The sequence below is a fragment of the Suricata suricatta genome, chromosome 8 (assembly GCF_006229205.1).
Source record: "Suricata suricatta isolate VVHF042 chromosome 8, meerkat_22Aug2017_6uvM2_HiC, whole genome shotgun sequence".
NCBI classification, from domain to species: domain Eukaryota; kingdom Metazoa; phylum Chordata; class Mammalia; order Carnivora; family Herpestidae; genus Suricata; species Suricata suricatta.
This window is the reverse complement of record NC_043707.1, coordinates 39,541,740-39,554,974: the sequence shown is the minus strand read 5'-3', so window position 1 is coordinate 39,554,974 and position 13,235 is coordinate 39,541,740. Positions and strand designations below refer to the sequence as shown.

Below are 13,235 nucleotides of genomic sequence, written 5' to 3'. Positions count from 1 at the left end.
TTCTGGCCCCCCCCCCCCCCCCGCCTCAGCGTCCTGCAGACACCGTGGTCCTCCTAGAGGTCCTTATGTGCCACCCTGGGCCTCTCAGAAGCTGAGAGTGAGGGGTCCTGGTAAAGGAGATGCAGCCACGCTGAGGCTGGAGATGCTGTCTCCTCATCCCCACCCTCTCTGGCTCTTAGCCCACTGCCAGGTGAGCCTGTGGGCAGAAAACCAGTATCAGTGGTTGCTCACCCCCAAAGAACAGGCAGGGTCCACCCTCTGGGGGCACAGGAAAGAGAAAGGTGAGGGTAGGAGGAGGGCTGGAGGGAGGGCCAGTGGGCTCTAGAGAAGGGAAGGTGTCCCTCCTCCCAGTCACTCGGACAGCCCCTCAGGTGACTCGATTTCAGTGCTGAAGAGTTCCTTGTAGAGCGGAGGGAACGCGGCCTGGACCACGATGGGGTGCAGATGCTGGAAGGTTCGCAGCTTCTCCACATGCTGGCAACACAGGCTCCGAAGCTTCCCCTTGGGCGGCAGCTGGGTGTGGGTTAACGGGGGTGTCAGCACACCAGCCTTCCCCCAGGCCAAGGTGTCCCCCTGGCCTTCCCAGGCAAGGGCAACCCTCCTTGCTTCCCCCTCTGCTCTTGGCACTGGAGGAGGGGCTGGACTAGATCCCACCACAGGGGAGTCTGTGCTCGGGATGGTGAGGCAAGCAAAGGTCGCTGCAGGTCAGGCGTGCCTTTTCTGAGAGAACCCCAGTCACACTCCTGCTACTCACCTGGTGAATAACCCACACCTCCAGCTTCTATGATGGTTAGACCCTGTGACTCCGGTATACACTATCACTGGCCTCTTGGCCTTCGTTGATGCTGTTCTCATGTGGAATGCCTTTCCAGTTCTTTTTGCGTGGCTAATTCTTCCTCACTTTCAAGTGTCCCCTCCTCTGGGAATATTTCCCTAACTATTAAGGGCCTTTCCTTTGGGCTTCTTCTCTCTGTGTAGTAGCACTTAACCCTGATTTTATGAAAATGGTCTCATTTGTCTGCCTTCCCACCCTAGGTTTCATCTCCTGAGGTGGGTTCTCTCCCTGTCTCCTTCTCTGTCTGTACCTTCTGCTCCTGTCATAGTGCTTGGCACATGACAATCGCTCAATAACTGTTTGAACTATAGTTTTGAAGCAGGTACCCAACACTGCGAACACTCAGCCAGAGGGGAATAAAAAAGGCCTAGAGACCCATGAGGAAAGAGGCAGGGAGACCTTCTTGAAGAAAGGCTGAGAAAGCCATTCATCTTCTGCAGCTTCCTGTATAATTAAATACCACCTTCTGACCCCTCCCTACCCCCCAGCTTAGCCTCGGAGGAAAGGGACAGTCAGACAGGACTGGGCAGCATGGATCCCTTGATCTCTCTTAGATTCCTCCTCTTTTCATTTTTACTGCTTTACTTTAAGTTTGCCTGGACTATCACAATAGCTCCATCCATCCATCCATCTATCCATCCACCCATCCAATAAATGTTTGCTAAGAGCCTACTCAGCCCAGCACTGTGATGGGCTGTGGTGATAGATCAGTGGATAAAATAAAGTAGAATGACATATCTGGTTCTATTCAATGCATATTCTAGTGAGGGAGCCAGAAAATAAACCCATGTATAATACTGAGAATTTCTTAAAGAATGAGAATGCAGGGTGAGGGGTGGAGGGCTTTATCAGAAAACCTCTCCAGGATGAAGGGACAGGGCGGGGCAAGCCTTTTGGGAAAGTGGGGGAGGAAGTTTCCAAGCAGCAGGAACAGCTATGTGTGCCCTGTTGAAGGAATGGCAAGGAGGCCAGGGCTGCTGGCAGAGGTGACGGGGAGGGCAGTGAGAGGAGAGGAGGTGAGAGACAGTCAGGGTCGTATCGTGTGTACGGCCAGTTGGCCACGACATACTCTGGAGTTGAGTCTCAGCAGGATGGGTCACCGCTGCAGGGCAGAGGAGAGAGGAGCAGGGGCCGGGGCCTCTGTGAGAACTCAGAGCGGGGGAGGTGGGCTGATGGTGGAGGGGAGTGTTCTGAAGGTGGAGCTGGATCTGCTTCCCAGCTGCCCTCCCAGTTTCCAGTCAGCCTCTCCCTGCAGCCCGTCCGACTGCACTTGAAGTTCTTTAGGGCCTGGCCTGCTGGGTAAGTCACTTCTGTATCCCAGCACCTGGCACTCACTGTGCCTGGCACAGCAAGGGTCTGTCGCTTGGACGATTACATAAATGGTTCTTTTACCCGGGTTCCAAATTAAATTGCCTAAATAATAGCTCTGATGATATCATGCCTCAAGCCTTCAGGACTCTACACTGCCCGGAATCAAGCCTTCGCTTCTTAACATGGCACTGAAGGTCCTCTCTGATTTGCTACCTGACCTGATTTCCAGCTTCTTCGTCTTCTGCTACTTCCCCGCCTTCATCAGTCAGTGCCAGCTCCCAATCTTCTGCTTCAGCCAAAATGTACCATGAGCCATTCCCTGTATATGTACTCTTTTGCCTCCTTACTTTTGTGCATATTGTTCCCATAGCCTGGAATGCCTGTCCCACCACTACGGATGTCTGTTAAAACCTGTCCTACGTCACGGCCCACCTTAAACGCCACCTTCCCTAGGAAGCATTGATGACCCACCCTTTTTACCCCAAGTTATTTTTAATCCCTGTTCTTTGCTCATCACATTTCCCCAATATCTCTCACCGAAGTAACCTATCAGGGGTACAGGGACATAGCGTAAAAGTACTGGGATTAAATCCTGCATTTACTACTCGCCAAGCATGCAGCTCACTTACATTCTCCTCACTGCTAAAGGGACATTTGAATACCTGTCCTATTGACTGAGTTGCCCTGAGGATGACAGCCTGTGTGACAGCACCTTGTTAATTGTGCTGCTACTGTGCCGCATACCACATACTGCTTTATATCAGAGTGCTGGTGTGGGCCTCTTCGGACCACACTACCAACCCTAGGTGGGAGCGGGGACTGCGTCCCTGTAGCCTTCCATCCCATGGTGCCTTGCACAAACAGGTGCTGGGTGAGCAATGGCTCTATTACACTGAACCGTTCCCGGGGCTCTCTCCCGGCCCCAGGTGCTCTCGTTTGATCTGTACGCCCATGGAAGCCACGGCCCGTCCCCTGGGTTCCTGAGCTGCCGCAAACTCTGTAACATGCTCTCCCCATGGCACCCCTCAGGCATGGTTCCTACCTTGGCCAGGATGCCTTGGCGGTGGGTCTTGTAGAGATGGTGATGGAAAGCCATCTCCAGGCTGTGCTGCAGCTGCTCGACTCTCCTCTTCTCCTGGAGCCCTGGCCGGTCTGAAGGAGTCCATGGGACCGTGGCGAGAATGAGAACATGGACGTTAACTTCCCCCAAAAGGGTGTGTCATGTTGGGCATCTGTGCTGGGTCACTCTAGGCTGAGTGCAAGTGTGCGTGCCCATGTGTCTTGGTTTGATCATGAAAAGCTCTGGGGGTGGGGTGCCTGGGTGGCTCAGTTGGTTAAGCATCTCACTTTGGCTCAGGTCATGATCTCGAAGTGTGTGAATTCAGGCCCTGTGTTGGGCTCTGTGCTGACAGCTTGGAGCCTGGAACCTGCTTTGGATTCTGTGTCTCCTTTTCTCTCTGTCCCTCCCCTGCTTGCTCACGTGCTCTCACACTCTCTCTCTGTGTTTCTGAAAAATGACTAAACCTTAAAAAAAATTTGGGGCCTGGAGTGGGGCTAGCTGTCTACAAGGAAAATGGGAGAGATGAGAGGGATCAGAATGCCCAATTTCCTGACGATATTTCACCTGGCCCATTCGATGCTGGGATTCCACTGTGGGGGGAAAATGGAAGAGAGCTCTGCCCCCAGCCAAGGATGAGACCAGCTAGGAGACAGCCAGCATCCAGGCCTCTGCACCGATCTGTGGTAACCTCAGCAGATCACCTTTTGCCCTGCCTCCATCAAATAGCCAGAAGCCATCCTTCAAGTCTTTACTTCTGATTCAGGGGATGTGTTTAGGTCTCTGTACACTGGCAGAGTCAGGCAACAGATTGTCTTGATCTGCAGACTCAGGTTAGCAGCTCAGCTCCTTAGCCCAGGTCCCAGAACACTCGGCACTCCTGGGCTCAGCCCAGCTGCTTCAGCAGCAGAGAGGGTGGGGTAACCAGAGTCCCTTCCTGACGGCACATACATGCACACACACACACACAGGATTAGCTTATGCAGAGCACAGATTCTCGAGTTTGGTGGCACACGACCATTACCCGTGGGAGGCTGCTAAAAATCCTGGTGCTCCCGGATGCACCCCAGATCAGTGACCTCAGAGCCTCTGGGTGTGGAGCCTGGGACAGAATCACTTTCTAAACCTTCCAAATGATGACGGTGTGTGATCACACTGGACACTCTGGCATGAGCCCATGGCCCTCCTAATTCTGTCTGGAAGGTGGCTCACTTCCTCTCAGCCTCCTTGCTCCCTGACTTCCCACATGTCCACCTCCACCTTGGGGGCTTTCTCCCTCTCTCAGGCTCCTCCAAATCTTCATTCTGCTCTTTAAAGCAGTTTCCCAGATTTAACCACACTTGAAGGCCCAGACCCTCAGTGCCCCTGCTCCCAGGCCCCCGGAGCGCCCCGTAGGCGGGCCCGGCAACACTCACTGGCGTTGACGAGCACAAGGGCCGTGTATAGCGCAATCTCATCCTCAGAAAAGCGCAAGGTGCTCAGGGAGCGGGAGAAGTCAAAGATGGAGCTGATGAGCTCGCCACAGCCTAAGGGAAAGAAAGTCCACGTGAGCGGGCCTCAGGGCCCAAGGACTCCCACCATCTGGATGCTGGGAGCAGAGGGGGTGATCTGACCTGTAAAGAGGGTGCCCTGGGTCTTGAAGCTTTAGATCGGCTTGCCATCCTCCCTCCCCGCTCAGTGTCCCCCTGTCCCTCACCCAAGGCTCGGAACAGCTCCGTGCCTCCATATTTGCCTTCAAAAAAGACGGTGTGGTTGTCAGCGTTGTAGGCCCGGCACATCCTAACCAGCACCACTTCCATTGCTCCTGGGGAGGGGAGGGATGTGGGGGCAGGAGTCAGGCAAAGCAGGAAGCTGGCAATGTCACCCCCCACCCGCTGCCTGCCATCCCTGAGCACCTGCTTTGAGAAGCACAATCTGGTCATTCTGGCAGAGCTCCATAAAGCCCGAGAGTCTCTTTGCGAACTCCACCACGTATTGAATGGCCTCGGTGAGGCGGTGGGCGCAGCGTTCCCACATCTCCCACATTGACTGCAAGGAAGGAGGAGGTCCTGCTGCAGCCCTGTCTGTGACCCTGTCACCCTCCCAAAGCCCCTGGGAGCCCAGACTGATAAACTTCAGGGGCGAGGTTCAAAACTCCCACACTCTCCCTCCGGCCTTTTCAGCCTATTCTCAGCACAGCTGCACACTTCGGGTCAGCTCTGGTCATGTGGTGGCGCTCACGGGACCCCCACCAGCCGCTGGCCCCCAGGTGGCTGTCCATGGGGAATTAAATGTCTGAGACACAGCTTTGCCCTCAAAGGGTTTGCATTTTGTAGAGGTGAGAAGGGCATACTGACCCCTCTCCTGAAAAGAGACACCCAAAGGTCCTAATAACCTAGAGAATAAACGTCAGTGCCAAACGAGTAGTTTTAGAACAGGTGGTATTGTCAGAGTGTGGCTGAAAAGAGTGTAAACTTTGGAGCACGGTGGACCTGAATGTGCTTTTGGCTCCACTATTTTATGACCCGGAATACATCTCTGAACCTCTGAGCTCAGTTTCCCAGGCTGCTAAAAACAGAAATAAATGCCAGCCTCGTAGGTTGCTGTTGCAGGGACAGAGGATAATTTATGTGAAGCATTCAGCATCGCGCCTGGCAGAGAAGGGGCATCGGCCACAGTTATCCTGGAGAGAGAACACGAGGAAGGAGAGTACACGAGGGCTGTATGCCCGGGCATGGGGGCTGGAGGAGGCAGGATGAAGGCTGAGGAAAAGCTCATCCACACACGCACCCGTATCCCGTGTTTAAAAGCGGGCACACACTTGGCTCCTCATCCCAGCCCCCCTCCATGTGCAGGTGGCCATCTCCACACTTCCCCCATGGAGGCAGGGTGCGCCCTCGTCCCTGGGGCCTCCGGCCTCACCTTCCTCTGGTAGCCGACCACCTCCTCCCGGGAGAAGACGTTGGGGCGCTGCCGCAGCAGGTCCTCCAGCCGCAGCTGACACGTCTCTCGGTAGGACTTGCAGACGTTCTGCACCAGGTGCTCTGGGACCAGAGGAGCAAGGTGCCGGCTGCGTCTCAGCCAGCTGCTGCCGTCCTCCTCGCCCAGCCCATCCCTGCTCTGCCGCACCCCTCGACCCCTTGGCTCCCTGGGGCTCGTGGGTGATGTCAGTGGGGTGCCGGCTCAGGCCACTGTCCTGGAAGGCCCTCCCTCACCATCCCTACCCTCTCCACCTCCCAGCTGCTCACCAGTCTCCGTCAGGGAGGCATAGGGGGCCTCTGGGGTGCTGTGCAAACTGGGGCTGCAGTAGCTGTCCGGGCCCTGTCCTGGCTCCCCAAGCCCAGGGTGCCTGGGGTCCTCAAGATGAAGCCCGCACCGGCCAGGGGCCAGCTGGCTGCCTGTGCCGTAGAAGCCGTCCCTGGCCTCGGCCTTGCCATGCTTGGGGCTGTTTTCCAGGGGGTACGAGGCCCCGTTGGGCCCGGCTTTGGCCAAGCTTCCAGGGTAGGAAGGCCCAGAGCCCGGGGCTCTCAGGAGGCCAGGGGGGCAGGCCGAGGCCTCAGGCAGGTCAGGCGAGGAGCCCAGGGGCAGCTGCCCATCCGGGAGCCTTGTGGGGCAGGTGAGGGGGTCTGCTCCCTGGCCCCCAGCTGGTGAGGTCTTGGCCACTTGTCCCTGCTGCTGCTGCTGCCGCTGCAGTTGTTTCTGCACCTCGGCATGCAGGCTGTCCCTCTGCTTCTTGGACATGCGGCCGAACTTGACAGCTGAAAGAGGTCAGGGACAAGAGTTTTCAAGGTGGAGGGCCTAGGCACTGGATAGCATCAGCGGGCATTTTGATCATTGCGCATTTGTTTGCTGTTTCCTGGATAGCTGGTACCGAGCGTGGCTTCTCCAGTGTGGCCTGAGAACCTCCCTCAGGGGTCCCCACTTTTGCCTAAGACCCCTGCCTCCTCTTAGGTGTTTGCTGCAGGGCCATGTCCTGCCCGGGCAGAGTCTCCCTGCTGGAAACCAGCTTCTGCTAATGGTAGGATTCAGGCAATGAATCTAGACTAAGGACACTGGCCTCCTGAAGCTGGGGCTGGGGGTGGTCAAGCCAGGGGCCTCGAGCTGTATTGGGGTCACCTCACCTATCTAGGAGGGTCGGAGGAAGAGGAGAGCTGAGAACACAGGTCTCCCTGTGGTCAGGCCTGCAGGCTCCCTGGTGACCTAGATACTCACCACAGCCCAACCCAGGCTCCGCGGCTTGTGTCTGAACATCCTCTTCTGCTCTCTCTTTCCTGCCTTTTCACTCCCCCCCACCCCTCCCAGGTGTGGGGCACAGCCCCTTGCCCCGCCTGCCCCTTTGCACCCCAGCGTGTTTCCTTTCACTTTGTTATTTTGGGCGCTGAAAAGTGCTGACGGGCTCTTTCTGGGTCCTCATCACCTCATGCCTCCCCCCAGCCCCTCCCTGGGCTCCCTCTGTGGTGGTGACAGGGGGGCTGTGCCGAGGCAGAGGCGAGGACAGGGAAGGTGCCAGAGACAGCAGCCCTCCCTGCCCCACTCCTGCCTCTGGGGTTGCTCTCAGGCCCACTCTGGCTGCAGTCTCAGCCAGTGTCCCCTGTCTTCTCCTGGGGATGGGGGACCAGGAAGGGAGATGGAGGGAGCCATGGGGCAGGAGGGAGGATGTGGGAGCCTGATGGTGTCTGGGCCACAGGTGAGGGGGCTGAGGATGCATCATAGGAAGGAGAAAGCGATGAGTTGGGGAGGTTGGGGAGTGGAGGGCTGTGCTAGCAGAGCCCAAGTTTGGGGACAGCAAAGGCCTTTGGCGAGGGCGGTGGGCCCACCCCCACTGTGCCCACAGGAGGACATTTCTACAGGGTGCCCTGTGCCCAGCACCGAAGGCCAGGCTTCCTCTTGGGAGACCATGGGGAAAGGCCAGGGGGCTCCCGCCCGGCCTCACCATCACGGGACATGCCCAGTGCCAGGCATTTCTGCAGCCGACAGTGCTGGCAGCGGTTCCGGCTGGCACGGTCGATGGGGCAGTTCTGCTGGCGGGTGCAGGAGTAGGCCACGTTACACTGCTGGCTCCGGCGGAAGAAGCCCTGGGGAAGGCAGGGGGGGCCTTCACTGCCTGTCCCGGCCTCAGCCCCCCGGTGCTCCCAGGTCCCACCACCAGTCAGTTTTCTGTCCCCCGGGTCTCAGCATAACTATAGTTCACCTGCCGCCCACCGCATTCCTAGTGTCAGACCAGGCTGTCCTGGGCCCAGGGCCTCCCAGCTGAATCACCTCCCAAGGACCCTGAACAAAGGCCACAGGGCCCTTCTTACTGTAGAGAGACTGCGTCTGCGTGCTCACCTTGCACCCCTCACAGGTGATAACCCCGTAGTGGATCCCAGATGACTTGTCCCCACAGATTTTGCAAGGAATCACTTCAATTTGTGCTGGAAGAAAGAGAACAGGTGGTGAGCCCAGTCACCTCTTTGGCCTCCCACCCCTCGCTTCCCCTGCTCCCCCTAGTTGTTCCCTTTTGCAAAATGGAAGAAGTGGAGTGCCTAGGACTGCTCAGCAGAGGGCCTGGGGAGGCCGTTTTGAGTTTCAGGGGGCACCCGGTAGCTGTCTCAGCCCCAAGGGAACCCAGAGTGCAGCTGTGGAGGCCACCTGCTCAGCCCTTCAAGTGGCAGAGCTCCAGTTGCCTCCCTCCCACCTGGGGAACCTTAGAGTCCGTTCTGCTTCACAACACCTGCTTCCCGCCCAGGGGGCTTCCTCTAGGTCACCCCCCACCCTCAAGGCTCTGCTTCCCTGGGAAGAGTGTGAAGCATGGGAGGGGGGCAGGGGGAAGATGTAGTGAGCCAGGGGGAGACACCTGGGGGCCAGGTAGAGATACCGGTCATCCTTAGCCAGCAGTGAAGGCTCGGGGATGGCTTGGGCAGAGACCTGGGGCCAAGAGGCCAGTGTCCACAGAGCTGGGCCGAAGTAAGGAGAAGTGAGGTAGAGCACAGGAGAGGGCTCAACAAGCCATATCTGTCAGATGCTGGGGACCCAGGGACAGAATCAAACAGGGTGCCTAGGCCCCTGGCCCCAGAGCAGGGAGTGGGCCGCTCTGTGTGTATCAGTACATAAGGGTGTGAGTGTTCATGTGGGCACGAGGGCCTCTGGGTCCAAGTGCACATACAGAAATTGTGAGTGCTAACTCTGGCTGGGACTAGAGACCATCTCATTCGACCTTTTCCGTTTCCTTTACAGGTGAAGGAATAGACCAGATGAGATAAAGTGGTTGGCCCACACAGCTAGTTTGGCCCAGAGCTGGGTCCACATCCAACTCTCTGCTTACCATTATGCTGTTCTGTGGACAGCGGCTTTTGGGGTACACACATCAGGGGGCACGTTTGAGGGTGTGTGTACACATGGAAGGTATGTACGGGCATGTCTGCTGGAGTAGGCAGGCACACCTGCCCGTTGGCCTGTTAGCGTTTGTTCACAGGGCCCCCAGCCACACACTGTGAGCTCATTGTGACCTGTGCCTGGCTCCAGATTCTTCTCTCCTTTGCCCTGTCCCTCTCTCCTGAGTTTCAGGGACCAGCAGTTGGCTTCCTCCCAGCTCCTCTTTGAAGGGGAGTTGGGATTCCCACTATGTCTGGGTCTTCCTCCCTCCCAAAGGGACAGGGGTCTCTTCTGTGCCTTTGGTGTCCTTTGGGGTGGGGCAGGCCAGAAGAGTGGTCTAGGACTGCACTCATTGGTGATGTGTCCCCCATCCACATCCTACCCCGAGGGTCAGTGGAAGCAGCAGCTTGTCGATAGCACAAATTTATATTCCAGTGAGTTTACCTCTGGCTCAGGCCTGGGTCCTGGTCATGCCCATGTGAGGTGGGCACCTTTACACCACTGTCCCCTCAAGCCAGCATTGAGCGGACTCAGAGTAAGCAGCCGCCTCCTCATGCGGGACTGGGCCCATGAGTCTCTGAAACCCCCGCCTCGAGAAGCCCACTCTCTTCCCCACCCCAGTCCCCACTCGCCTGCCCAACTCCCACATGGGAGGCTGTGATCATCTGGGGCAGAGGCACGGGAGCCTTTCAGATTCTTTCCAGTAAATTAAGAGTAGATTGGAATGCGCAGAGGGGAAGAGAGAACAGGGAGATGGGGATTGGTAGCTGGAAAAGGGGCAGAAAACATGGTAACACCTGCATGTCAAATCACTTAAATTCTCTAGGCCTTGGTTCCCTTGTCAGTGACATCGGGATAAAAAGAACACTGTCCATGGGATGATGTAGGTTGGTTAGCAGGCATGGTGATATTACCTGTGGAAGGCACTGTGTAAGAGGCAAAACCGTCTGCTGTCAGAGCAGAGCTGAAGGCCAAGAAGCCCAGCAGGCATTTGAGGCCTGACGGGAGCACCTGTGCCCCATGGAGTCTACACTCACGTCAACACCGTTCCCTTCAACAGCGTGAGTCTCCCTCTGTAGTGGCCCTCAGCCCAGAGAGGGGAGAAACCACCGTGGGTCACCCAAAAAAGTAAGTGGCAGGGAGATTAGGCCAAGCCACAGTGGGAACTCGGACTCGAGCCCAGCAGTCAACCACAGGCCTCCTTGCCTCTTCCCTTCTCCAGGAGCCACATCCGTGTGCGTGTGTGCGCCAACCACACAGGTGACCCAGGCCTGCCCCACTGCTTGTCCTGGCCCTTGGACCTCACAGCACTGTGAACAGGACCTTGCTCTTCTTTCTCATAGGACGGTGTGGCCAGCCATGGACCCCTTCACAAAACCTGTTCTTGGGGGACCCTGGAGTTTAGACCCCAGCCTCCAGACCAGCCACTCTGCAGGGCTCCCCAACCACGGTCCTGACACAGAGGTACACAGTGAGACAGGAACACAGAGTCAGACGTTCCGAGCTGGGAGGATCACAGTTTCTGAGCTGGAGAGACCAAGAGGTTTAGGACTGGCAGACGACAGAGACTTAGAAGCTGAGATGGAGACGCAGGTGCAGAAACACAGGAAAACCCACACTGAGCTTCAGCCCCCCAGACCCTGGCCCTGGCCCTGTGTATGCCATCAGGCCCCTGCCCCCTCTCCCTCGTTCCCTCCTTCCCCTGCCACCTGTACCCCTTTCAATGCCATCTGCTTGAAACCTCAAAGAGAAAGTCCCGGTGCTCGGTGCTCGTGAAGGTGACTCGTGGAGGCCGGGGGTGGGGAGAGCGGGAAGGGCTGGCAGAGGTGGCAGTGAGGTGAGCAGGGGTGAAAACAGCCTGCATCCCTCACCTTCACAGCCACCCCTGAGCCCCTGCCTGCAGGTGATGGGAACCCAGGTTGGGGAGTGGGAGCTGAGTAATCACAGGATTACTCAAACGGTTGCCCTGGAGCTTGGCCTGCCAGGAACTTACCATCTAAGGGCCTGATGGTGCCAGGAACTTGAACCAAGCAAAGGTCAGGCCTGTCTAGGCCAGCCCCTGCGGCCCCCACTGCTTCAGGATCTTTGCACCTCACTGCTGCTCTCTCCCAGGGCCCCTTAAAGGAAATCCTCTCATTCCCAGGAGAGAGACGTGCCCACTTGCTCACGAAAGCTCCTGAAATCGGCTAGCAATTAGATGGCTCTGGTTCCCCACCAAGGGATCTTGTGTAAATGTTGTGAGCAGGTCCCTACTCGGGTCTCAGGGCCCAGATTCTGCATATGGACAAGCTCTGGTTGGTGCCCGAGTTGCCAGTCGTCAGGCTGCACTTATGAGTAGCAAGAATTTAGTCCCTCTTGATGCTTTTGTGCTGGGCTGCTCCTCCCGGAGAGTGGGGTTGGCCACTTTTCCCCAGCTCCATTCTCATCAGCCGGTGAGGCCTCTGACATTGCATTCTGATAGGCCACTGGGAAGAGAAAGTGAATGTCTGCTGGATTGCTCCAGAGACAGAAGCCTCCCTGGGGAGCTGGCCATGTGCCCCACCTATGCGGGAGAGGAGGTGGTCTGTCTTCCCCTCCCTCCAACCCCTCTAATCTCGCCCTTCCCACAGCTGTGAGATTCATTGATAGCGCCCTCTCAGTGCCTCCAGAGCCTGGCCCTGTGCCACCTGAAGAAGCCAGCCCTGACTTGTCCAGGTGCCCTAGGCCACAGAGAGGAAGTGGTAGTAGCGAAGGAGGGGCTCTCCCCCAGGGGGATCTTTCCCCTCAAACCCCAGAACCCCCCCAGCCCTGGTGGAGAGTGACGCAGACGGAGGCACCCTGGGGCCCTGTCTTCTCTGGTGCTTTGTCAGTCTCCAGCTGGGCCTGCCTTCTCCATCTCTCTCCTTTTCGCCAACTTTCGCCAACAGACAATGGCTAAAGGGGGATACTAACGACAGACATCAGCCGTGGCCCAACTGTTCCTCTGTGCCAGGCTTTGCCTATGTGTTTCATTAATGATTACGACACCCCTAGGAAGTAGGCATTGCTTGTCTTGTCCCCATTTTACAGATGAGGAGGCAGTCCAGGAGGGAGTAAGTGGCATGACTAAGGTCACACGGCCCAAAGTGGCAGATCTGTCATTTGAATCCAATCTCTATAACTCTGTAACCCATGTCCCTGACCATTAAGCTCTATACCCTGTAAGGATGAGCTGCCTAAGTGAACCTAGGAAATGGGATGGGGACACGGTTGCTGGCCACAGGGCGAAGTGTGAAGTGTGGAGGTGGGCTGGGAACAGGATTCAGAGAAGAACCCCGTGGAACTAAAGCCAGGACTCGTGTCCAGGGTGAGGGAGGACCCACAGAGACACAGTTCCCTCTTCACACTCTTCATCTGCTGGCCCACCTCCTGCCTTCACTTCCAAGGCCAAGGCTGAACAGCTTGCCCGACCCAACAGAGCTCCTTTGGGGGTGTGGACTGATTTTCATAAAACTTAGTAGGCTTCTGCAGGGATGAATAAGTGGACGGGAGAGAGGAATGTACCTCTTTCTTAGCTTCACTCCCCCACCCCCACCCCCACAGAGACCACAGCTCCAGCCCGGGGTCCCTGTGTACCCCAGCCTGTCACCAGCCTCCCTCCTCTCTCAGCTCTCCTTCCCACAGCTTCTGCAAAGCTGGAAACCACGGTGGTGGGTGCCCCCAGAGGGGGGTGGGAGGGTG

The 13,235-nt window shown here is 57.1% G+C and overlaps 1 protein-coding gene and 1 long non-coding RNA gene across 3 annotated transcripts in view; one reads left to right on the top strand and one right to left on the bottom strand.

The window, feature by feature from the left end:
• Window positions 1-24: 24 nt before the first annotated feature.
• Window positions 25-13,235, bottom strand: part of RORC (RAR related orphan receptor C) — a 20,988-nt gene continuing 7,777 nt past the window's right edge. For both annotated transcript variants that reach the window (XM_029948806.1, XM_029948807.1), the window contains 9 exons: window positions 8,511-8,596; window positions 8,116-8,257; window positions 6,431-6,940; window positions 6,105-6,226; window positions 5,099-5,231; window positions 4,900-5,007; window positions 4,619-4,729; window positions 3,189-3,298; window positions 25-513 (listed from right to left, as the gene is read on the bottom strand). In XM_029948806.1, the coding sequence (XP_029804666.1) occupies window positions 352-513; window positions 3,189-3,298; window positions 4,619-4,729; window positions 4,900-5,007; window positions 5,099-5,231; window positions 6,105-6,226; window positions 6,431-6,940; window positions 8,116-8,257; window positions 8,511-8,596 (1,484 nt within the window). In that variant the 3' untranslated portion in view covers window positions 25-351. The remainder of the gene's footprint in view (window positions 514-3,188; window positions 3,299-4,618; window positions 4,730-4,899; window positions 5,008-5,098; window positions 5,232-6,104; window positions 6,227-6,430; window positions 6,941-8,115; window positions 8,258-8,510; window positions 8,597-13,235) is intronic.
• On the top strand, window positions 9,693-11,288 carry LOC115299447. Its single transcript, XR_003912186.1, has 3 exons — window positions 9,693-10,071; window positions 10,363-10,664; window positions 10,759-11,288. It is a non-coding gene; the product is annotated as an uncharacterized LOC115299447 (long non-coding RNA).